The sequence below is a fragment of the Fusarium graminearum genome, chromosome 1 (genome assembly GCF_000240135.3).
Source record: "Fusarium graminearum PH-1 chromosome 1, whole genome shotgun sequence".
Taxonomy (NCBI): domain Eukaryota; kingdom Fungi; phylum Ascomycota; class Sordariomycetes; order Hypocreales; family Nectriaceae; genus Fusarium; species Fusarium graminearum.
This window is the reverse complement of record NC_026474.1, coordinates 9,660,996-9,684,906: the sequence shown is the minus strand read 5'-3', so window position 1 is coordinate 9,684,906 and position 23,911 is coordinate 9,660,996. Positions and strand designations below refer to the sequence as shown.

Here is a 23,911-nt window from a genome sequence, read left to right as displayed (position 1 = left end):
GCTGCTCACACATCAAGCTTATGTGATACCCTGTCTCGCCAAAGCCCGGTCCGTGTGTATAGCAGATCTCGAACCAACAACTACCGAGCCTGGGAGATCTTGCTACCATGTCGGTTCAAAGATCCCTGTGTTCCTGCAGGAACGTTGCTGAAATTGGATACGTGCAGTAAGTCACTGGCGCGTAGACCGATGTACTGTGGTACTCGGATGACACCTTCCAAAATCTTACTTCTTTTGACGTTTGTTGCTCTTGTCACTGACATTACTTAGAACACTGGCACTTCGCTTGTGCGGTGCACCGCTGCTACCGGGGCGTTCGTCAATGTTTTGTTCGGTTTCCTTGGGAGGTGCGTCTGGGGCCTCAGAGGTAAGGACTGCTGTTTCTAAGCCATCCTTGGTCGCATCTCCGGCTGCAGATGTGGCGTCACCGTTCGTTTCCTCCTTGCTCGTATCAGCGGTGACAGCAGCAGCACAGGCCTCTCCATCGTCTCCGTCCTTCTTCTCTTGGCCGGTTTGGCCGTTTTCTGCTGTTGACTCGGCTTCAGGGGGGGCCATGGCTTTCTGTCGCTCTGCCTTCTTTGCCTGCTCAGTCTTGATTTCCTGGTCAAGTTTGTCTGAGACTTTACGGGCATCAAGCAAGCTGTTGACTGCGGCAAGAAGTTGCTCATATTGATGTGTGGTCGCTGCGGTAGGCATGATGAGCTTATTGGGCACGTCCAGTTCGTTAAGAACATTCGTGATACGCATCTGCTGCTGGTTCGACTTGTGCGAGAACAACTTGTTGATCTTCTCAGTCCGGAAAGTTGGTCCGGATCCCAGTCGGTCGTGATGAGTGACACCATATAACAACTCCTCTTGTGTCGTAAGTTTACGTCGCTCTTGTTGCTGTTGCTGGCCCTTCTTGTTGTTTGCAGCTGCTGGTGTAGGAGCGGGTCCAGTAGATTCACGGGGTCCGGTAGATGCAGCTGTACTTTCGCGTCTGCCAGCTTCTTGAGCTACGGCGGCGGCCGTAGCAGCAGCAGAAGCCGCCGCTGCAGTTTGCGGGGGCACCGTGCCAGCAGGACTGTTGACATCGCCGGGCATGAGCGATTTGCGCTTCTTGGTCTTGTCGGCAGTCACCAAGTTCTGCAAAAGATTTTGCAGACCGGCCGAGGACTTGAAGGCATTGATATCTGTGTCCGATCGAGGATAATCAAGGCGGTTGTACAACTCACGACGCTCGTCGTTGAATCGTTCACTGCGTGCCAGAATACGCTTAATCTCCAGCAATAGCGACTCTTCCTCGCGTGCTTCCTCGCGTGATCGTGTCAAGGCGTTCAGGGCAAACTCCTTTCTCAACTTCTCCTGTTGAGGGTTGAAGTGTGCCATAAGCTCATGGAGAGAAAACTCTGGTTGTGTCATGTACTGCACAGGCTTCTGCGCCGCCATCATTTTGGATGCGACTTCATAATAGCGCGCCTTGAGATCTTCGAGGGTCCGCGATCTGGTTGCCGGCACAATCGCCTTACTCTCGTCGCCGTCATCATCAGCTTCCCCGTTGGTAGCTGGAGGGTTCCATTCGTAGCGATCCCATATCAAGGGCCATCGAAGGTCGAAATCCTGTGCTAGCTCTAGCAAGTAATCTGTCTCCTCCTTGGTCCAGTCAACATGTTGTAGTGACTGCTGATACTGTCCCTCGCTATACTGTGGTACCGAAACCTGCACATTGTATTTTGCAAAGGCAGAATCCTCCAGCTCGTTCTTTTGTGGTTGCGGTTGGTCCCCTTGACTTATTTGCTCTTGCGATTCGTCGATACCTTCTTGCTTCTCATCCTTCCTCCTCCAGTGTCGCAAAGTGAAATTCGAATCGCTACGCGCCGAGTTTTTGAAAGGTCGCATCTCCCATTTCGCAGTAGGTTTTCGGCTCGTAAATCGTCGCTTCTTGAAATGTGTGACTTCCGGGACAATGGCAATAGGGTTGTCGCCTCCAAGGTTTTGTACTTCACGCGCTAGACCCTTCAAGTTTGGCCTGGGCGCGGCAAGCTTTTGCTTCTTGCTTGATCGAGGGCCAACAGTTCCATCCCCCAAGTTGAGAACATCGCGAACGTCGGAAGAAGTCATTGTTGGTGTATATCGTTGGTGAGGTGGGTAAACAGAGGTGAAGTTGTTTGGTCCAGGGCACCTTTAAATCCGGATTTTCATCACCAAGCCCATCAAAACCAGGGCTTTCAGCTCTCGTTATAGTCGGTCAAGTATTATTTCGCTTGTCGTTATTTTTCGTCGTATTCGAACTGCTGGTCTCGATCGACGCGTTAAAATTTAGGAGGATGGTTTGGAATGAAGTAACTCAAGATGCGCCGCTTCTCCAGGATTTGGAAATCGTTATCTTCACGTGACACTTCTGGACCCCCCTGACAAGCCGATCTTTGAACGTGGCAGCTTCGCGGGCGCCAACGCCAAAGCCAGAGCCAAAGGGGGACAGCTACCATTGACTACACATATACGACTTTGTTTCTATACAACGACAAAGGTTTCTCCCCTTCGAACATAAACCGAATCGTTCAATTGCGTCAATTCGAGTTGCGCAAAAGCAGTCGCCATCATGAAATTCCTCCTTCCCGTTCTGTCGCTCAGCGCTGCTGTCAATGCGCTGCACTTCTTCATTGACGGCACAACCCCCAAGTGTTTCTACGAGGAGCTTCCCAAGGATACACTTGTTGTTGGACACTACACTGCTGAGGAGTGGGACGAGCGAGTATCAGCCTGGGTCAAGCACGACGGAATCAGCATCTACATCAACGTCGACGTATGTCTTGTCGTGAACAGCTGTCCACATGTGAACCCTCCGCTAACAAGTAGCAGGAAATCTTTGACAACGACCACCGTGTTGTCTCTCAGCGCGGTCTGGCCTCCGGTCGATTTACCTTCTCCGCTGCCGATGCTGGCGACCACAAGATCTGCTTCACCCCGTCATCCAGCTCCGGTCGCACCTCATGGCTCTCTGCTAAGAACCCCAACGGTGGCATCAAGCTCACCCTCGACCTCGTGATCGGTGAGACCAACCAGATTGAGAGCAGCGACAAGGGCAAGATTCAGGACATTACTTCGCGTGTTAAGGACCTCAACGCCCGCCTGGCTGATATCCGAAGAGAACAGGTTTTCCAGCGTGTAAGTGCTATAAGTCTTCTGGTGATACTAAAAGAAACATGAACTGATCACAAGATATACAGGAGCGAGAGGCCGAGTTCCGAGATCAGTCCGAGTCTACCAACGCCCGTGTCATTCGATGGATCGTTATTCAGCTCATTGTGCTTGGCATCACTTGCACTTGGCAACTGTCGCATCTTCGATCATTCTTCATCAAGCAGAAGCTGACCTAGATAATCCATAAATCAATCGTTTGTTTGCGAGTTGGAAGTTATGGTTTGATGATTCAAGTACAGCCATAAAGTTGTTCATTGAGCCAGGTGTTGATAGGATTGCATACCAGAAAAGAGTAAAAAGGGATTTGTTTGGAAGTAGATTTACGACCGGCAGTCACTCTGTCGTTTATTAGGGAGCCGTATAATGTTACAAATACATGATGATGTTTATTTCATATCGATGAACCTATATATATATGCATGCAAGGATGGAACAAGGGGACTATGATAAAAATGGCAACGCCGTTTTCTTTTCCCATTAAAAAATTGCCAAAACGAGAACTCCCTATAGTGCTCTATCTTCATTCACAACAAATCACCAAACTTGCAAACTTCATCCCCACGCGAACTGCTCGCTCCATCAACACCAGGCAAGACTGGGCATTTTCAGGTAGCTCAATAGTAGCTTTGGTCTCGCTCAGTGATTACACAGATATTATGGACAGCGTCATAAGAAATAGAAAAAAGAAACACCCAACCAGACCCAAAATGCTGCCCTACACCGTCTCCTTGCGCCGTGCTGCGCTGCGGTGAAGATTAAACGAGGCTTTAGTATAATTTCGTGATGGTTGTCAGACATGAGAAAGGAAAGCCCTTTGCCGTGATCCCAAACCAAATCTGCTTTCCCTCTCGGGTGGTCATGCAAGAAAATATCGGGTGACTAGGTGGCGGAAGGGTTCTAAAGTACCGAGATGATGGGGATCGAGTTCGAGCATGGTGGCTTTGTCTTTCCGGTGAGCAATAACACCTAGGCGAGCAGCTCAGGGACAGGTTTCTGACCCGAACAACTCCGCCGAAGTAGGCTATACCCAGTCATCCGCAAACACAAATGTTTGCGACATAGCCGAAGCGTCCGCTAGGCGTTCCAATCCCCATCCATCTCCAGTTTTGAACAAATAGGGGCGACCCTCCTCAAACTTGGTCTGTCGTCGTATACAGATCCTGAAGCACAACGCCGCAGCAATGAAGAAACAAAGAAAAGTCTTAGCTATTGGTCGATATTGATTTAACCACAGCACAGGGTCTTCATGAGCTTCTGGAAACCACTAGGCTGAGGGTTAGCTGGCTGGCCGCTAGCTTGGGTGGGCTGGGTCGCCGGGCCTTGCTGGGAGGTCCTCGGCTGCTGGGGCAGGTTCTGGGCACTGTTCTGGAACTGGGCCTGAGTTGAGCCAGTGGGCGTGGCCATGTCCCGGAGACCCCCAACCCCGCTCCCCCTCTGTGCTGACAATGCGCCGGGGGCGCTTGGCCGATCTCTCTGCTTGCCCATCTGCTTGATCGGAGAGGGAGGAGGGGGTTGCGCGGCGTTTAAACGGCCGACAGTAAGGTTTTGTGCTTGTTGGTGAGAGGTGGTATTCCCGGGACGATGGCCGCTGTGCAGCTCCATCTGGGAAGGCCCAGGGCGAACATTGGGGTTGTGGAGGTAGGCGTTGCTGTGGTTCTTCGAGTCCCATCCCTTTCCCGAATCCTTAGAGATCTTCATCCAGTCGTACTCGCCATCCTCGACCTCGCCAGTGTTCTTGAGTGCCTGTGTGAAAAGCTCGCGGAGGTAATCGTAGTCGGGAGTGTCCTCGAAGCCCAGGTTTCGGACGTAAGTCAGGTACTTGGAGAACTCCTCGGGGAAACCCTCGCACAGGTCCTTGATGATGGTGGTCTGCTTCTTCTCGCCGATCTTCTCATACTTCTGCTTGTTGGTAGCAGCCTTCAGTCCTTGCCAGGGGAGGCCACCACGTAGGAAATACAAGAAAACGTGGCCGAGGGCTTCAAGATCATCTCGACGGGACTGCTCACGGCCCAAGTGAGTGTTGATACTCATATATCGGGCGGTTCCAGAGAGGGATTTCCGCTCGCGGTAAGGAATATGCTGCTTCGTCTTCGGGTCACGATACTGCTTGGCCATGCCGAAGTCGACAACATGGATTACGCTAGAGGCCTTGGTGCCGGGACGGCCGATCAAAAAGTTGTCGGGCTTGATATCGCGATAAATCAGATTCTTCTCGTGGATGGTCTGGACCCTTGAGAGCATCTGCTTGGCGACCATGACAACTGTCTTGATGGAGAATCTTCTGCCACAGTGATCGAAAAGATCCTCGAGTGAGGGTCCAAGGAGGTCGATCACCAGGATGTTGTGGAGTCCTTCCTGGCCAAAGTAGTAAACATTGGGAATTCCAGCTAAATTGCTTGTTAGCACACAGCGGCACACGTTCTTTGGAAGGATATCTTACGGCAGCCGACAAGGATCTTGTATGTTCGGTACTCGTCGCGCAATTGAGGAGCATCACTCTTGCGAGGTTCCTGGTCGGATGTCAGTATGGCTGGTCAAACAGCAAGGGAGAAATAGCGGGCAATTCGGGAACTAACGAATTTGATAGCAACTTGCTGGTTGTTGAGTAGATTGGTACCCTCGAAGATGACACCAAAAGATCCCTCTCCGATCTTCTTACCGACACGGTAGTGAACGCCTACGACGTTGGATGATGATGAAGCCATTTCGGCGGCGTAGGCGGTCTGAGGACCACCGTTACAAAATGTTTAGGCAAATACGGGAAGCTGCGTCGTCGCTATGAGGGCGTAAGTCGTGTTCGGAATCGAAACGCTTTAAACAAATCGATGCCTGTAAGCGAGCACAAAGCGACGGTTAGTATCAACGAAACTGGATAAAATGTCTGGTACTGTAGGCATAAGAGGCAAGAAATTAGGTAGATGAGAAACAAAAGTAGTGGCGCTGCTCGCGGTTGGACAGTCAGAAGATGAGGCGACGGACAGGTTGGCCAAGTTAGGTCGCTTTGCCAGGTGCTGGGATCTTGATTGGAGGCGCGGCAAAAAGACAGTTCCAATCCGAGGACGCAGCCGCCAGCCGCAGCTTCAGTATGGCAGCCCCCTGTTGGTGAAGGCGAAGAGGTCGATTTCACGCGTCGTAACGACTCAATCCAGCAATCGAGCGTTGTGTCGTCGCCGTCAGGATTTCGCAGAGTTGAAGAAGATTTGAGTGTATTGATCGAGAACAGGAATCCGGAGTAGATCAGATCAGATCAGATCATGTTGTTGGATATCCACGCTTGGAGAGCTCCCTTCTTGTCGGGGAGAGACGACCGAACCACAACACAGCTGAACAGACCACCACCACACAGTGCCGTGTACGGAACCGGGTCGAGTAAACGCAAAAAAAGACAATTCGACTCACCAGAATTAACAGAAGAGATGCCAAAAAACAATAGAGAAAAGGCAGCTCATAGGGCTATCGATTAAAGTCGAGTCGATTCGGAGGGAGAGTCGATCGAAGGGGGACGCCCCAAGAGAGAGAGCGAGAGCAAGCAAGACGATGTCGGTAACGTTGATGGGGAGATCAAGTTTGGAAAGGGGAAAGAGAAGCAGTGGAAGAGAAGACCCGACCGGGACGGGAGTGGGAGTGGGTGAGAGGATGGAGAGCCCACTTCACCTGCAGCACTGCTCCATGGGGCTGGCTGCACCTCACCTCAGTTCTCAGCACAGCCAAAGCAAAACCCAGCACAACGCAGCACAGCACAACGCAGCATTAGCACAACAGCATACATAGCAGACCTAGAGAGAGAAAAAAAAGCCCAGGCCAGGCATCTCAGAAATCAAATCAGCGGTGCCAACTCCACTGGACTGCTAGGGAACAGCCCCGGTCCCCGGCCACAAGGCGGGTGGGCAACCTACAGGAGGTACTAAGCATGGATGAGAGCGCTACAGAATGGAACAAGCGAAGCTACCCTGGGCGCTCCAAGGGGGGCCAGGGCCTGGCACTAACAATGCCCGTACGCCAACCAGCAACCGACATTCGACCTGGGCTTCCAGAGGGTCTAGGCCAGTCCGCTTCTAGGGAGGTGACCAGCCGGATACAGTAGGAGATACAATCACTTGAGGCTAGCAAGGAACCTCGAATAGGAGTATCCGTAAACCAGTTCAGCCACTTTTCTAGTTGCGTACTGTACGGCGTTGGATGAGGCGCCTGTCATCTGTCAAGACTTAGAGAGTGATAAAAGTCATGCCAAGACCCTCGATACACTGTGCATAGTTTAGACTTTATGTAGTGCATGTCTACTTGAGCGAAGAGTATGAACGTATCTGTATCATGTACGGATATCCGTATCCCATGAATCTCTCTCGTAACTTTGGGTCTGATGGTTTCCTGTGTTCCCCTTGAGCCCCCTATGAGTCCCGGACGTTTTATCCTTTCTTTGATTTTTATGAAAAAAGTAACGACAATTATCGTGTACAATCCTAGTTGCCGCTCGAGTCGTGGGTCAAGAGACGTGATGTATAAAAAAAAGTTTATTGCCTCGGGGTATCACCTGGACAATGCGAAAAACCACTTGACACATGCAGCACATAGTTAGCCATTGACATATGTAAAGTGATCGGTGAACCAAGTCAGAGTAGTTCTTGCAGAATCTCTAACATATGAATCCTCGCATGAGAGATATTGTCTCGATATCCATCTCTCTCGTCAACCTGGACACTGGTTGATCCGCATACCTACAAACTCAGTCTGTGCCCTCGCAGCATTTCCCCAATGGATTGATTGAATGAACTTGACTCGGCGCTGTCCGCTAATTCAGTGGAGTACCCTAACGTAGGTAGCCAATGTACATGTATCCGTATGGATACAGAACAATCCATGGCCCCAACGGCAGCGCCGGGGTACAAAACTATACCTTGGCCAACGCGCAATTTCCCAGCCTCTTCAGGTACCGGTACGGATACTGGGCCCCGTACCTTAATATTCACCGTCTGTCATCTGGTCTGTGATGCTGTCGACATGGGTCAGACGGTTGAGATTCAAGGTTCTTGTCGGCGAGAATCTGTTTCTGGCTCTCTACTCTGTACTCTGGCACAGAAGCGTGAGACTGACCCTTGGGCCTGCAGTCGGTCAGAACACACGCACACACAGACAATATCCAATTTTGAAGCTGGCCTTTCATCCATTGGGGGAGCGAGTGATGGATCTACGAGCTGTGCTGTGAGTGCAGGGGGGGCTCCTTGAAGCTTGAGCTTGTTGTGCATTCGCTTGGCACTATTATTTCGTTACCTACTGACATGTAAGAAGTACCAGTGTACGGATACAACACAGCAGAGCAGAATACTAGTTCGTAGTGTAGACGATCTACCTCGCTTCACTAAAATGCCTCGCTTCTTGTCGTGATCTCCTGTCTTGACCGCAACATGATCCAACAAACAAACAGACGTACCTACCTACCGCGGTGGATATGGGGTTCTTTTCTTTTCCTGTTGCCGTTGGGTCTGCTAGCGATTCATTCAATCACTCTATTTCTCCACGCTCCAATGGTTCTAGTGTGAATAAGGTACCTTGATCAACGTATTGGATGCATCCATGAAGCCACAGTACCACACCAAAAGGAACAAGACGTTGCTAGCGCCCGTCTACAGTGCATCAATGTACATATGTATCACACTCTCGTGTCTTGGCCACGATGGAAACATTTTCGTCTCCCATTCATACGATTCAAATTCCTGCGTATCCTCTTTTTTATTCATGTTCAAAATTCTTGTTATTTACACAACTACGATTCATGTCTCCGCTCTCATGAACTGGTCGCGTTCGCCATCTGTGTCTATATGTGTCTTGATCGTGAAATGGTCCAACAATTTAACTCACCAACAAACAATCCGCCTTTAGATCTTTTTGCTGAAGCCACCCCGGCCCCAACAACAGCAACTGACCCAGAAGAGATATCCCGACCAGGGGTAACCCCCCGCCTGAAGCGGCTCTCAGTCTCGGCTGGCCCTCGTCAACTCAATTCTCGTCACATCAACTTTCACCTCCCTTTTTTGCCTGCATCGCGTGTCCCCTTATCATTAGGTTCAGATATGTACTCTGTACACATGTAACTGATTTGTAGGTTAATTACTTGTACTTGTAGCCCTAGACCCTGCAACGATGCAGGTCCCTCGGTTCTAACAGTCACTCGTACAACAAACAATTGCCTTCTTGTCAGTTACTCGCCACGATTGCCAACACATGGCCTTTGTACACGTACATGCACTTGCCACACCAATCAATCATGATCGATGATATCTTTTTTTGGTTCAAGCTTACGAGTAGAGTGATGAGCCTCTCTCTCATTCTCGTCATGTTTCATCTCACTGTCATGCTATGACCCTGCAGATTATCTCATCCATTCTGCTAAGCCTCTTTATATTTACCTTCATAGCGATGCTTCGAATATATTTGTGCTACGTGCTTGAGACTGAGTGTCATTCCTCATTCGTTGCTGCGCCAGGGTTGGAGCCAGCCTGAGTCTAGTCCAATACGTACACAGGACTGACTGTATTCTTCCCATCCTCGTCATCGCATATTCCTTATTTGCTTTCCCTGTTTTTAACAATATACTGCACTGCATGTTCCCTCGGGGAGGAAAACATCCAGGTGCACGTCACTTCGGAGATTTGACATTCTTGTTCCCTGTTGAAATTTCCGAAATACTAATCTCTAGCGCTCAGCCGGTCAGATCAGACCTTTATGCATTAACTTGCAATACGTAGGCCAATTACATTCTACATGTCAAAGCTCATTTTAGCTTTCCGGTTTGGGATCGACCAATTGCAATTGCGATCGATTGTTTCTAATTGACACTGAGATGCTGAGATAATCGTATAAAGATTACTACTGTTTACTCGTCATTCAGCATTCGACTTCATCTGAACTTGGACCCTTCATTACCGTTGTCATGGCATAACATGGTCAGCCTCGGTACGAAGACTTGCCGAGTCAAACCATGGCAAAGGGTAAATGATGTGTGCCGGCTGTCTGCCGTTCCGTTTCCTACCGTTAAATATTCCTGAGTATTAAGACACAATGGGTATGGTCTCGAACTCTTAAGTCGCTGTGTAAGAGCATGGTTTCATGTCATGAGGCTTGCGGCCGATTGGCACAGCAAATCCCCTGGTTTTGAGAGCATACATGCAATTTATCAATCCCTTCCAGAACATCGGATATCCGAAAGAGAACCAAAGGCAATCTCACTATATTTCGGATAACCACTACAATCTTGATGGTCGAATGGAAGTCCCTTGTCACGGTTAGGCGAGAAAGAAGTCAATGCCATGTTGAATGGGTTAAATTCGATGGCTTTGTATTGTAATAACTTGAAGAGACTAGCCTTGCCTTGCAGCTGCAGAACATACAGAGTACATATCATAATAATACATGATAATATCCGTAGTATTTGTTCTGGTAAGTGACTGGCATAGGTGTGTTGTGTGGCTGTATAGGGTGGGTAAACTGAGAAGCAGTACGTGAACCACGTTGTATTTGAGTGGTTAATCGGATAATCATGCCAACACCAAGTTGTAACGATTCAGTTCTTCAAAGTATATTTACCAGTAGTATAGCACTTTCAATTATCTTACCATGTATTGCATGCTAAATCAACTCAACAATACGATGTGTCAACAATACAATACAACCAAATGCGTTTCAAGTCAGGCGATATCTGGATCTGGAGTTCCGCTGCATTCCGCTGAGTAATTCCCATCGTAACATTGTCGATGCTACAGGTGAAGTCTTAAGAGTATAATGGAAACGAAACAATGCCCTTGCCTTAGCAATGTCAGATATCGCGTTTCAAGGCGTATACAATAGAGGTTAATTGTTGAGGGGCGCCTGGCGGTAGCCCGACCAGCATCAATAAGGGTCCATATTGTTGAGCGGATCGACGGTACCCTCGAAGGTTTAGACTTCCATTATGTCGATCTCATATACGCTCACCGACCTGTCACAGGAAAACATATTTATGCATTGGGCTGATATTCAGGGACACATCAAACGCTGCTCAAGCCTCACGCCGATTCGAAACTTCAAAACTGACTCGGCAGACGTTCCACATGGGAAGTTCAATGCGAGATATATAAGATAATAGATAGCCACAGGGATACACTGCTAAGCCTAGTCTAATGGGTACAGTCATCGGACATCCGGCTTATGACATATCCAATCGTGAAAGTCCAACAACAAAGGTTCCCACTTGTATCGTGAGCTTAGTCTGACTGTGTTTCTTATCAATTAAAACGTTATTGCATGCAATTGCAGCACAGTAGAATGACTGTGAGTACAAGAACATCAACCTTCAGTAGATTCATATGTTCCTGAGATATATGGGGAAGATGTGTGAAATCGCCGTCTGAGCAGGTCACTCAAAGAATCCAGTTGTTAAAAAAGAAGGCCAATGGTCAAATTAAAAATGTTATACCCAAGTTGGAATCTTAGCGTTAAGAGACCTGTCTTTAACTAACCGCGTGAGAAGTCCTTGATATATTTGTGACTATGTCGAACTTGGTGGAGACTGGTGTCGTTTGCAACCACATGCCAAGAACAATTTCGAGTTTTGAAGTAAAGTGATGTTGGAAGTAAATGTATGCCAGAGCAGTCCAGATTTTGAAGGCGCGTCTAGAATGGGAAGATTGAATTACGGAGGGATGTTGAAGACCGCGGCACGATAGATATCCCGTCGATGGATCAATTTTCGAGATATGACAAATCTCACCAAGGTCAGCTTATATCGCATTTCCACTTCCTTCCAGTAGACGAATATTAAATATCGAGGAAGTACGACACATCCTCAGGTAATCATCATAACTGTATCTATCTTCTACCAGAATGAGCCCTTCACAGTTACTTAGCCGGTTTCCTTGGGCGACGAGCCCCCTCATTAGCAATGCGCCGATGCTCGGAATAGCCACACCTCGCATGGCTGCCGAAGTCACCAAGGCTGGTGGTCTAGGTAAAATTCACTCTAAAAAAATAACCAGCAAGATATTCCCGAGTTAGCTGACATTCAAGACCAGGCTTTCTCCCTTGTGTGGCCTACATTGAACCCAACTCGGAGCATGTCAACAGGCTTGCAGATCACTTTGACGAGGTGCGGGCCCTTCTCGGAGCCGGTCACTCATCTGATGGCACGCTTCCAGTTGGAGTAAGCTTCATAACCAGTCATAGCTCTATGAGCTACTTCGAGGAGACGGCGCTGCCGCTCGTAGTCAAGAACCGCCCAGCAGCAGTGTGGCTCTTTGCCCCAGACGGTGATCTCAAGCCTCACAGCAAGATCATCCCCAGCCTTAAAAGGCTCGAGTACCCTCCCATTGTGTTTGTGCAAGTCGGAAACGTGGCTGTAGCCCGAGAGGCAGTGGAAGATGGCGCAGATGTACTGGTGACACAGGGCGTTGATGCAGGTGGCCACCAATTTCGTCAAGGCTCGGGTATCGTGAGCTTGGTCCCGGAAGTGAGGGATATGCTGAGCAGAGAGTTTCCTGACAGAGGAATAAGTATCGTGGCTGCGGGAGGTATTGCTGATGGAAGGGGCGTCGCGGGGGCTTTGGCTCTGGGTAAGTGTACAGACCAAGGACTTTTGTCACACAAGCAACTGACCATGTCTAGGCGCCGAAGGAGTTGTAATGGGAACTAAGGTGAGTGATGGCTAAGACTCGATTGACGATAAATTACTAAAACATTACAATCAGTTCACGATTGCGCCCGAATCAAACTATCCAGAGATTCGAAAACAAAAGGTCCTCGAGGCTGTAGACGGAGGTGTATCCACGTTCAAGTATGTCCTTTGCCCTACCGCATAAAGGCTCAATACTTACATGATACAGATCTACCTTTAACGACAGGATAACCAATAGTCCGCTCTGGGGGCCTCTTTATGACGGACGAGCCATCGTCGGTCCTATTCACGAGAAGTTTATTGCAGGAGCGAGCCTGGAAGAATGTCAGCGAAGTCTTAAGGAAGACTATCACGAGGACGAGGCTCGCTATATCATCAATACTTGGGCGTGAGTACAGTCGTTGTCTCCGATATATACACCTGCTGACATGAATAGCGGAACTGGTGTTGGGCTTATTAACAAAGTACAGCCTGCAGGTGAAATCGTTCGAGAGGTTCGTGAGGAGACCAAACGTGAAATACAAAGAGCAGCTGGCTTGGTCTAAGATGCAATATAGATGATGAGCACTGGTGATTGCCCGATTCGATGAACCAGTACATAGACTTCTCTTTAGCAAAACACTAAAGGACAACCGAACATTATATAGCCTCTTGTACACCAAATTGAAGAAGACAGCAAGTATACTTGCCGTTTGACAGTTACACAAAATGCACATAGGCTTGACAATAGTGACTTGCTAAACTTGTGCTATGCTGGGCAAGGCGTAGGTACACATATAATACAGAGATTGATAGTCAAGACACGGCCACTCATGTCCCCACTGAGGACTGTGATAGATCTTTCTCTTCCATCATTGTTGAAAATGTATCAAAATTGATATTGACGCGTGTACTCCTATATGCATTCGCATCCAGGAAGCATGGAGCGATTGACAACCAGCAAGTGGATATCATACAGAAAGAAACAACAAAACAATGTACAATGCTATCCAAAAAGGCATATAAAAAAACACGCTTCAACTACAGCTTGGCCTTGGTCTGGGCCTTCTTCAGCACAGGGTCGAGCTTGGTCGCCTTCATGACGTTGCCCTTAATCTTGAGCTTGCCACCCATGAAGAGACGCTGGGCATTGGCCTTGCCAGCGACGAGCTTGCCAAAGTTCTCTTCAGAGAGGACGAGGGTGACTAGAAAAGAGGGACGTTAGTTAGAACTGCGCCAAGAAAGCGCGTGCGTGCCAGGGTCGTTAAATACCGTCGGGCTTTTCGCCAGTGCCAGTGGCAACCTTTCCGGTCTCCTTGAGGTCGATATGCCAGCTGGCCTCGTCGCCGCTCGCGTTCTTGAGGGTGAAGGCGTAAACACCGTTGCCCTGCTTGATGGCGTCCTTGCGATCGGCATCGCTGGCGTTGATAGCCTCTTGGATGGCGTCGAAGGCGGCCGAGGCGGGAAACTTGTCTATTAATGGAAATCAGTCTCAGATTATTTTGGGGAGGCAGAGACGGTGTTCCATGTCACAGAGGACAATCGTAGACTTGGATAGTTTCTTTGCGACATACCGTTCTTGAGAGACATGGTTACTGGTTAGATGGTATGAGTTGAGATTGATGAGTATAATCAAACTAAGGGCAGTATACAGTTTTGAAGAAGTTAAGAAAACATGGAGAGAAACAGCCGAGGTTTTTAAATGCGACGGAAGGTCGTTGATCTTTGAGGTTTCATAGAATCTGGGGGCGTCTTAATTTGGGGGTCTTTATTGATTGCATGTGATGCGAACCTCGGCGGATCTGGGGGAGACGGGGACGGATACGGGGATGAGATCATCCATTCATCCCACATGTTTACTCCCCCACAAAATGCATCATAAACCGGGTAAAAAGACGTCGACCACGCGGGGGAATGTTCCTTTTACTGCTACCTCTGCAAAGGAAGACTGACTCGGACACGCAGAATGTGGTGGCCACGTGCTTTTTGCCATTCCCAAGCCACTGGCAAGTGCCGGCAATTCCATTCTATCAGTTCGAAGCTCTAGTCAGCTTACAGATAAAGATCATCCAGCCAACAACCAAGCAGTGTTTGCTTCCATCAACTCCCCGACGATGGATCATAGCGTGCTAGCAATTTACACGTGAGAATGCCGACTCTGCTGATCATCAAATATCTAGCTTTTTTTTACTGCCTAGGTATCCGACTTCTCGTATGCCATACCCAGCATCCTACAACTGCCATACAGGCACAGCAAAATCTCGTTGCTGGGGCCAGTTTTCCGGTCTAGTTCATTAGGAATTAGCAAAGTCAAACAACTGACACAAACTCAAAGCACAAAGCATACCTGGTCAGAAACAGAACGGCCATACGCCGTCTCCTCTCATCAATATCCTCAGAGGCCGTTAAGCGCAGCCAGTCGCCGAGCCATCCTCTCAGCTCGGTCTCGCTCTTACCGAGTGTATCGATACCCCGTTCAGCGCAAGCAATCCGTAGCTCTTCGTAGTGAAGTCCCATAGGCCCACCGTCCTCGACGATGTTTCTGTCATCGCCCTCCAGATACGCCATGCGATATCGTCCCTTGGCTTGCCACATGCCAGGTGGGAGAAAGCCTAGGCGATCCCAGATTGAACTACTCAGATGTAGGGTTTTGAGAACATGAGCGCGAGCGACGGATTGTGTAACGCGCGGACTGAGGACACCGTGGGGGTACCTGGCTTCTAGTTCATCAAAGGAAGCCTTGCGACGCTGCTCCGCCTTCTCCAGGGCTGTAAATATTTGTGTTGGTATCCTGCACGGATATGGCACTACGCTGTCGACGTAGGTAACGACCAAAACTGTGAATTCCCCAATGACAATCAACATGAGCCCAAACAGAGGCAACCGTATCATATCATGTCGCACCCGCCAGAGGAGGACCCAGTCCGCTCTGGAAAATGTTTTAGGCACATAATGGGGCTTGAATATCGAGGGTCGGTCGTCGGCAGGTGTTCGTTGAAGCTTTTCGCGAAGGAGGCGTCGACTTGTCCATACGTTCTTGAGGCCCTGTTTGTAGAATTTGAGGTACCCTTTTCCCAGCTCAAAGTAGTATCTTGGCGCTGATTCGAAATCTCTTCGTCGAGGAAGCGTGAGTGGTGGCGGTCGAGTGACGTCGGGAGGATTGATGAGCGGGTTCAAGTTCTTTGGACCGTCATTATGGATGAAGCGTGATGCTATTTGTAGAGGGATTGGCGACCGTGACAATGCAGTTGTTGTGAGAAGTGGCCAATGGCGTAAAGTACGACTACTCTGGCAGAGTCGCCCTGAAATTCGAGAGCTCATGGTTATGAAGTGAGCTCCAGGCGAGGTTATGCGTAAGTTTTGGAGGTGAGCTTTGGAGACCAAGAGTTCGAAATCACAAAACTCAATGCGTCATTGGCCAGGCTGTTCGTTCATTGACGTCGGCGAACTTTGGAGGTGCCGATCTTCAGGTACCGTCACAAAAACGTCAATTGAACGTTTCAGCCATGATATGCTATTGGATATATTTCTATAATAGGAAATTTGTTAATATTTGCTAGTCTTTTCTTTACTTTTGTTCAATCAAAGCAAGTGTTGCACATCGTGTAGACTATCTAGCGGGCGTTCAAAGACAACCCAGATTACCTACCTAGTAGGTACGACAATAGATGAATTTATTTTATTATAATTCTGGTGAATCTGCCTCTTCTTGAATTGCTGTTCGTTTATTCTGTTGACGCATGAAAAATACAACAAACTTTTCCATCAAGGTAAAATTCGAGTTACCCTAAAATGGAAAAAGACCACCTTGTGTTGAAAGACAACTGACAATGCAGGTATCCGTACTTGGCGAACATGGCCCCTGGTACAACCCAAGCAAAGCTTCAGGGTATCGTTTCTCGGTGAAAGAAAAGATCGGCAAGTGCCTTGCATTAAGGTATCTCGGGGATTTCTTCACCTGCCATTGGGTCACTCAATCCAGCCTCATGCTTTACCAACCTCCAGTAAACAAAGTGTTAGGCTTCTTATTAGGCTCTGAATGGAGACGGTTATCATCCGAGATCTGCATGTTAGTTACAGTAGCGGTCAATTCCACGGGGTCGTCAATCGCCGTCTTGATGGATCTCAGCTGAGGTCCTCTTGGCAACTGATATCGGTGGGCCATTGTTTGATATGCAGCTCGTGTTGAGATACTACGGAATAGGATAGCAAGTATCGATCAATGCTAAGGTATGTTTCTGTAGAAAATATGAGACTATACACGAGCCTCTGCAATTGAGGTCATCTTGGCTTACCTCTACAACCAGTGCAGACATTTATTATTGGCACTAAAATGACATCAATTGTAGTCTAGCAGTAGGCGCACTTTTTTTTTTTTTTGCGGGGAGATAGTAAATTCATACATGCTGTACCGACGATCAAGTCACGTCAACTCCACCAAGTTTCTCGTTACTGACTTCGAAAATTCTTCTAGAACGGATTGAAGCATATCGTCAATTCTGTCTGGGTCACTTGGAACATCAGTGAAAAGCCTTGTAGCCCCTCTAAACAAATCAAGATGGTATGCCCGTCCTACTTCCATATTTCCCTTCTACACTTAGACCCTACACATCTGAAATAACTTGCTTAACTCTGTCTACAGGTTCATGCTGATGCGTCAAACTTTGCCGAGGGCGTCACAAAGGAGGATGCCTATGAGCAAGTGCTCTGGCAGGCCGAAGGTCTAGTCACAGACCAACGCAATTGGGTTCGTCAAATTACCTTGTGTATTGGATGCATTTGACTCACCTTTTAACCCATTCGCATTTTTAGGTTTGGTGAGCAACTCAAGGTCCCCTTATATGCATATATGACTGATAACCCTGTAGCAATCTTTCAAACGCTGCCTCTCTATTATGGCACGCATACAAGTCCTTGGGTTCACCAAGTAAGGACGTGAACTGGGCTGGTAGGTCACAACTCCTTCAAACTCACATGGCAACCAATAATGATACCGTCCCAAACTGAAGGATTCTACGTCCTTGACAAGTCATCTAAAGACCCGCAACTTATCCTCGGCCCATTTCAGGGCAAGGTGGCTTGCCAGACCATTAAGTTCGGCAAGGGCGTCTGTGGTACAGCGGCAGCAACTCATGAGACACAACTGGTTCGAGATGTGGAGGAGTTCCCTGGACACATCGCCTGTGACGGAGATAGTAAGAGTGAGATCGTTGTGCCTATTCTCGTTGCTCAGGACGACGGTACCAAGAAGCTGGTGGCTATCATTGACATCGACTGTGCTGAACTGAATGGCTTTGATGAGGTCGACAAGGCACATCTAGAACAGCTTGCGGCTCTGCTCGCCACGAGCTGTGACTGGTAGTTGGATAGCATATGCAATGACACAATATGGCCGAGGACTGCCAGCATTCCTTTGAGCAAACTCTTACATATCTATTTCCTCAATGCGCTTGAGATTGGATACTGTGTGTTGGCCTGGTCATGACAATTATGCCGTCATGGTCTCGATGCGGTCGAGATGTAGGAAAACATTGGACCTTGTTGACATCGAACAATACTGCACGTCCCTTGTTGACTTCAGCTCGTTTCTTACTACCCACTTATATCAGAAACGATTTTTTGGTGATGAAACCCACGATCCTGGAGCGGTATAGACTGCCATATGAGTATTGGGATGTGTACGGCCGTTGTGTGAAACCGGCGGGTACCGTAATCGACGTAAGCCGAGAGGGGAAGTCAATATCCGTAGCTCGAGAGTTCATGTTCTGGAGTCTAGAGAATAGAGGGGCGTAACACTGTTTCGTTGTTTCCCATGGCAACCGAGAACCCTTTACCGCTGCAAACATACTGTGACATCAAACCGGATTCGGTATCACGATGATGATGTTTTGAAGAAGGTTGTTCCTGGCGCTCAGCCAGGTAGGGAACGATCCAGTCAGTGGGTCGTGTAATTGGGGATCTCGACAGAGGGCAGGACATCTCCCAATCAGACTCGGAAAGGTTGAGAGCCGTTATTTCTCCAAAAGACGGGCAATTGATGATAAGTGACATTCAAAGCAGGGGTCCCTCAACGCCCAGGGCCCGTTATCCCGGCTCTGCTTTTGGGTTTGGAGAGCGCCTCAGCGATTTGCGTTAGAGTAAGTTCCACAATCTAGATGGGCCCTAGAGTGCACGATCACGTTGTCGGGCTTGAGGATTGGTGCTTTTCGTTTCCCGCCATTGCCCAACTTCAATATAACACCAGCCATCCAAGGCGGTAAAGAGACTCTTGACATGGTACAGCCAGCACTGACCACGAATGATCTCGTGAATGGATTGATACGATTCAAGGACCTAATTCAGAATAAGTCATGATTCCAAGTTGAGGATAATGAATCGCTCGAGGTGGAACTGTCAACGTCAGCCAGTAGCTTGGCAATCGCGAGTCCGAATCTGTGTCTAAGCATGTACGCAATGGCTGTGTGGCTGTGAGCATAACTTCGCCAAACACGCGCGTACAATGAGTTTACATGCAGTACCTATTCTATTCCCGAATGTGGTGTGTGATGTACTCTGTATGGCAGTGCGGGTAATGGCGAGCAATGACTGGTGCGATGGGTTAAAATAACGTACGTATCTCATCCTCAGGTCCTTCTTTCGCCTCAGAATTAAAGCCATGATCTGGATGAAACCGTCCATCCATCGATGGACTTCGTTCCTGAAATGCCGAACCAGGCTGAGGTGGATTCCATTCCCAGTCCCTGAATGGTCCCCCTGATTCGGATGAGGGCGGGAGGTCGGAAGAAACAGGCCTTTTTGATCTTTCACATGGTTTGTCCTATTGAATCTGTCCATGCGTGCGAATGTGACGCGACTTTGCAACTGACCATTTCCATCGAGGTAATTTTCGATGCTGCCAAGGCCCCAATCCAAATTCCCTGGACGTGGGCACACAAACTTTAGGCACTAACTTAGTTAGAGCTTCTCAGTTCCCCCCCTGTTAATCTGGGCAAGTATTCCCTGTAAATCCCCCAGAGCTACTCGACGAATAGGCGGCTCTAGGGGTTGCTTCAGCCCCTGCAGTAGGTGCACCAGCCTCCTTGTTTCCAGCCCGCCCAAGCCCAGCCTCCCGTCAGAGGCTCCACTGCTGGTGTTCCACTGAGACCCACCCGATTACCGCTTTCAGCCCCCAACCACACGCAAGCCCAGCCGTATACAACGCCTTGATATCCTGCTCCATCGCATCTTCATTTGTAACAGAGAGCGATCGAATGCTCTCTTTCACTTGACAACTCACTCTTTCTTGTTCAATACCCAGAGAGTATAGTTTATCCTTCACGGCTGGTCTACTAATTTGAAGCCTGCTCATCTCTACGTTGTCTACCACGCCCGCCCGCCCGGCCTTTCCATTGCTTTGCTTCCATCATTGCAAGCTGTGCCAGTCATTCCGTCATCGCGTTCTCTACCCGTTCAACTCACTCAGCTTGTTCTCTTTCATCACTCCGAACCGACCGATTACTTTCTGTCCTTTCAATCCAAACACTCCGGAACCTTCGCTCAATCAAAAGCTTAATTCCACTTTATACCCAAATTCCTCCTAGCCCGGTACTGTCAATCAACGCCCAGCTGGTTCGTTTTAAACTTTACCTTTTTGACTGTTATTCCCCGGGCTTTCATTCATCGGCTATTTCATTATTCTGGATTCGGTTTCTTCTTGTCAGGCGTCGTCTTTGCTTTCGCGCTAGTCATATTATCGTTCCTAACACCAGTCCGACTTTGGATCTACCAAAACCGAGCTATCTTTAGTCAAACAGCAACCATTGTTCATGTAAACAAACCGATCGCACTGATTATTGGAACCCCTCATTCACTTCATCTTTCCTCACCGAACTGTCACTTCAGCATTTGTGCGCAGAGCTGCAATGGCAGCCAAGGTCAAGAACCTCATGAGTGCGGCGCACACTGCAGGTATCTTTGCCGATATTGCAGTGGACGGCCCAGAAATCGGAACCCTGGTCGCTATCGTGGATCGAGCCAAAAATCTGCCGAATCGCAAGACAATTGGAAAACAAGATCCGTACTGCGCGGCCAGGTTGGGAAAGGAAGCCAGGAAGACAACGACCGATGTCCGAGGTGGACAAACACCAAAGTGGTAAGAACTTCAACCTCAAGGGACAGATGAGGATCAGCTGACACTAACTCAACTATTAGGGATCAAGAACTGCGATTTAATGTTCATGATTGTCCAGATTACTATCAACTCAAGCTCTCTATTTTCACCGACGATAAACGAACAGACTTGATTGGTGAATCATGGATCGATTTGAGGTCGATTATTGTACCTGGCGGTGGACAAAACGACTTTTGGCAAACATTGACCTGCAAAGGCAAATACGCTGGCGAAATCAGAGTCGAAATCACCTTCTACGACTCTCGACCAAAGCCTGATAAGCCAGTAGCGAAACCAAAGCAGATTACAGCAGCTGAACCAGACCAAGGATCTGTTAAACAAAGAACTCCTGTGAAAAGACGCCCTTTGCCATCGGATCCTGTCACTGGTGAAGCACCATCTGCGTCGCCCCCTGCGACGGCGCCTGCATCAGCACCACTGCCAATACCAGCAGCAGCACCCTCAGAGACACCAGCCGGTCCAAGAACACACACCAAACAGATTTCGCACTCGGGCAATTTTGTACCATCTCAATCACCTCTTCAAGTTGTCGAGTACAACACGCCGCCTTCACAGTCATCCCGCCGTCAAACGGACCAGTATTCTACATCCCCGCATGCGCACCTCCCACAGGAATATACAACCCCGACTCGTGGGGAGGCGTCTCGTCCGTCGCGAAGGTCAATGATCGCTTATGAGGAACCTAGACAGTACGATGACCGAGAGTACAGCCCCAGATACGCTCCTCAACAGGAGCAAATGGACCCTCGTGGCCATTACATCCCTCAGCAAGACTTCTATGAGCAACCACAAGCCCTATTAGATGACCCCAGGCAGTACTCTCCAGTAGAGAATGAGCGTCCCCCTCCACCGCCTGCACACCGGATCAGAGGGAACAGCTCAGGGCAGGAGCTTGTGCCGAGAAGAAGCATGGAGACGTCGCCAAATAAGCTGCCGCAGATGAGACATGACGTTCTGAGACACGAGGCGCAGAGACAGCAGATGGTGCCATACCCTGGGCGCCCAGCTTTCCGGGGTTATGATTCAGCCCCCGCTACTAACCAAGTCTCTTCTCCAAACTCGAACGCCTATGACGGCATGCCGAGACATAGCTCTTATGACGCGAGTTACGATCCTCACTATCGATCCATGCAGCCCACAGTTGAGGACGTGCCTGATGCTTCTGGCCCACCGCAAAAGTATGCGCAGAATGGCTCACAGTTCCAACGTTCAGACGAACTTTGTTTTGACGAGAACCCAAGTCCTGCGCCTCTGGTTTTGCGACGGTCCCCTGCCCCAGGTCAATTCCGAGAAGATTACTCGCCAACTCAATCCCCTAGAGGGTACCAGAATCCCGATGATTGGCAAGTTGCTTTGTCGTCGTCTCACCGTCGAAGCTACTCCAGAAGCCCTGTCGATAATGGGTATTACTCTCACAATGGCCAGGGCAATTATTCAGGCCATCCAGCTGATATGAACGCTTCGCACATGCAAAGTCCGCACAACCATGGGCCCCCAGCTCCGCCACCGGCTCTTGTGCCAGGATTGGATGCGAGCCAATCTTTAGAATTGACAAACCTCATTTATGAGGATCGTCGGCACGACCGAAGGCCACACTCACAGAGCATGTCAAGCATGCCTGTAGCTCCTCGAGGACGTCCTAGGAATGAGTCCTTCCAAGGATATAACCAGCCACCACATGACCAAGGGTATGGCCAACCACCACCTGAGCATGCGTATGCTGTTCAGCCTTACAACCGACGGGCTATTACTTACAATCCACCTGAACAACAACTTGTGAAGCACCGGGGCGTCTCTCCTGACCCACGTACCAGCCCGAACCCACACCACAGAATTAAGCGCAAGTCAGTCAGTCCTGCACCTCCTCTACTTGAAGACCAGAGAAGGAAGTCGGATATTCCCTTTGGACCTGATTCATATGACGCCCTCAACCCCAGCCTTGTCTCGTCTAAAAGCGGAGCAAGCCCCTCGCCGGACTTTATGGACGATGAGCCAAAGAAGATTATTACATACGACGGACGGGAGATTGACCCCTCTGATCATCTCCCTATGGAGACATGGGCACCTGAACCAGAGACGAAAAAGCCGGCACCTGGCGCCGAAACACGTTCAAGACCTCAGCTATCGGGAGTTAAGCCAATGCCTCCCAGCAACCGACGGGCACCCCGCAGCGGGCGTCACTCCATGTCTGCTGTGAATACATCCTATTCGTTCGGCGACGAAGCTCGCACACCTCCTCAAGCTGGTCGTACCCGTCTCCAGAAGCGAGCGAACCGAATATCAGCAGACAACTCTCCAGCGGCTTCAAGTCCATTGGCACCAATTTCTAAGGACAATTACCAAGAGAGATCGCCGTATGGTAACGCTTCGCTTCGCGGAATGCCTCGTGCGGGCACATGGGACTTTGAAGATGAGAACCGTGGTGTGTATGGCGGACCACCGATCCCAGCCAAAATTCCTATGCCAACGATGAGTGGGGCAAACGGCACTGGCCAAGAATTGGCACTGGTGCAAGAGATGCAGCGTATCGATATTGGGACAGGCAGATCCCGAAGAAGGGGAGGATATTAGTTAAACAAGGTAACGAGACCTAGAGGAAATGTATATTATCATAGTCACGGAGGTAATGATTTTGGCGTTGAGTAAAGCAGGATTCGGAGGGTTAAGCAAGGCAATGTTGGAGTTTTCTTTTAGATGTCCAACTGAAAGAATTGGACAAAATAAATAAATATATATATAAACAACCTAGATGCTTTGTTTTGCTTATGAGTGTAGAATATGTATTTTCATTGATGCTTGCAAAAGCTACTACTCACTCAATCCGATGTCATGACATTGGGGTTCTAACAACACACGAATACTTGTAGGGGCTTGTATCGCGGAGATATGTATAGTGTAATTGTTTCACTCTTTCAGTCTCATTACCCATTCATTTG

At 49.0% G+C, this 23,911-nt stretch overlaps 10 protein-coding genes across 10 annotated transcripts; 5 read left to right on the top strand and 5 right to left on the bottom strand.

Annotated features, from left to right (window-relative positions):
* Nucleotides 1-225: 225 nt before the first annotated feature.
* On the bottom strand, nucleotides 226-2,100 carry FGSG_10068 (SWR1-complex protein 4; the record flags this gene model as incomplete). The annotated part of the gene is made up of 1 exon (XM_011320697.1): nucleotides 226-2,100. One exon carries the CDS (start codon nucleotides 2,098-2,100, stop codon nucleotides 226-228), a length of 1,875 nt encoding a protein of 624 aa, XP_011318999.1.
* Nucleotides 2,101-2,429: 329 nt separating this feature from the next.
* FGSG_10067 (uncharacterized protein) lies at nucleotides 2,430-5,380 on the top strand. Its single transcript, XM_011320696.1, has 3 exons — nucleotides 2,430-2,785; nucleotides 2,842-3,147; nucleotides 3,210-5,380. Exons 1-3 carry the CDS (start codon nucleotides 2,582-2,584, stop codon nucleotides 3,357-3,359), a joined length of 660 nt encoding a protein of 219 aa, XP_011318998.1. The 5' UTR covers nucleotides 2,430-2,581; the 3' UTR covers nucleotides 3,360-5,380.
* FGSG_13697 (uncharacterized protein) lies at nucleotides 3,636-3,935 on the top strand (the record flags this gene model as incomplete). Its single annotated transcript, XM_011320695.1, has 1 exon — nucleotides 3,636-3,935. The coding sequence occupies one exon, from the start codon at nucleotides 3,636-3,638 to the stop codon at nucleotides 3,933-3,935; it is 300 nt and encodes a 99-aa protein (XP_011318997.1).
* Nucleotides 4,408-5,888, bottom strand: FGSG_10066 (casein kinase I; the record flags this gene model as incomplete). The annotated part of the gene is made up of 3 exons (XM_011320694.1): nucleotides 4,408-5,570; nucleotides 5,624-5,693; nucleotides 5,760-5,888. 3 exons carry the CDS (start codon nucleotides 5,886-5,888, stop codon nucleotides 4,408-4,410), a joined length of 1,362 nt encoding a protein of 453 aa, XP_011318996.1.
* A 6,151-nt stretch (nucleotides 5,889-12,039) lies between these two features.
* On the top strand, nucleotides 12,040-13,371 carry FGSG_10065 (uncharacterized protein; the record flags this gene model as incomplete). The annotated part of the gene is made up of 6 exons (XM_011320693.1): nucleotides 12,040-12,163; nucleotides 12,228-12,764; nucleotides 12,817-12,845; nucleotides 12,900-12,985; nucleotides 13,035-13,214; nucleotides 13,263-13,371. 6 exons carry the CDS (start codon nucleotides 12,040-12,042, stop codon nucleotides 13,369-13,371), a joined length of 1,065 nt encoding a protein of 354 aa, XP_011318995.1.
* A 112-nt stretch (nucleotides 13,372-13,483) lies between these two features.
* Nucleotides 13,484-14,564, bottom strand: FGSG_10064 (uncharacterized protein). The gene is made up of 3 exons (XM_011320692.1): nucleotides 14,380-14,564; nucleotides 14,078-14,278; nucleotides 13,484-14,010 (listed from the first exon to the last, which is right to left on the bottom strand). The coding sequence occupies exons 1-3, from the start codon at nucleotides 14,393-14,395 to the stop codon at nucleotides 13,847-13,849; spliced, it is 381 nt and encodes a 126-aa protein (XP_011318994.1). The 5' UTR covers nucleotides 14,396-14,564; the 3' UTR covers nucleotides 13,484-13,846.
* Nucleotides 14,565-14,772: 208 nt separating this feature from the next.
* On the bottom strand, nucleotides 14,773-16,126 carry FGSG_10063 (uncharacterized protein; the record flags this gene model as incomplete). Its single annotated transcript, XM_011320691.1, has 2 exons — nucleotides 14,773-15,091; nucleotides 15,153-16,126. The coding sequence occupies 2 exons, from the start codon at nucleotides 16,124-16,126 to the stop codon at nucleotides 15,037-15,039; spliced, it is 1,029 nt and encodes a 342-aa protein (XP_011318993.1). The 3' UTR covers nucleotides 14,773-15,036.
* A 1,237-nt stretch (nucleotides 16,127-17,363) lies between these two features.
* Nucleotides 17,364-18,167, top strand: FGSG_10062 (yebR protein; the record flags this gene model as incomplete). The annotated part of the gene is made up of 5 exons (XM_011320690.1): nucleotides 17,364-17,366; nucleotides 17,448-17,552; nucleotides 17,618-17,622; nucleotides 17,674-17,753; nucleotides 17,815-18,167. The coding sequence occupies 5 exons, from the start codon at nucleotides 17,364-17,366 to the stop codon at nucleotides 18,165-18,167; spliced, it is 546 nt and encodes a 181-aa protein (XP_011318992.1).
* A 976-nt stretch (nucleotides 18,168-19,143) lies between these two features.
* Nucleotides 19,144-20,153, bottom strand: FGSG_13696 (uncharacterized protein; the record flags this gene model as incomplete). The annotated part of the gene is made up of 4 exons (XM_011320689.1): nucleotides 19,144-19,262; nucleotides 19,418-19,622; nucleotides 19,672-19,722; nucleotides 20,082-20,153. 4 exons carry the CDS (start codon nucleotides 20,151-20,153, stop codon nucleotides 19,144-19,146), a joined length of 447 nt encoding a protein of 148 aa, XP_011318991.1.
* On the top strand, nucleotides 20,078-23,771 carry FGSG_10061 (uncharacterized protein). The gene is made up of 2 exons (XM_011320688.1): nucleotides 20,078-20,936; nucleotides 20,996-23,771. The coding sequence occupies exons 1-2, from the start codon at nucleotides 20,707-20,709 to the stop codon at nucleotides 23,544-23,546; spliced, it is 2,781 nt and encodes a 926-aa protein (XP_011318990.1). The 5' UTR covers nucleotides 20,078-20,706; the 3' UTR covers nucleotides 23,547-23,771.
* The last annotated feature ends 140 nt before the right edge of the window (nucleotides 23,772-23,911 follow it).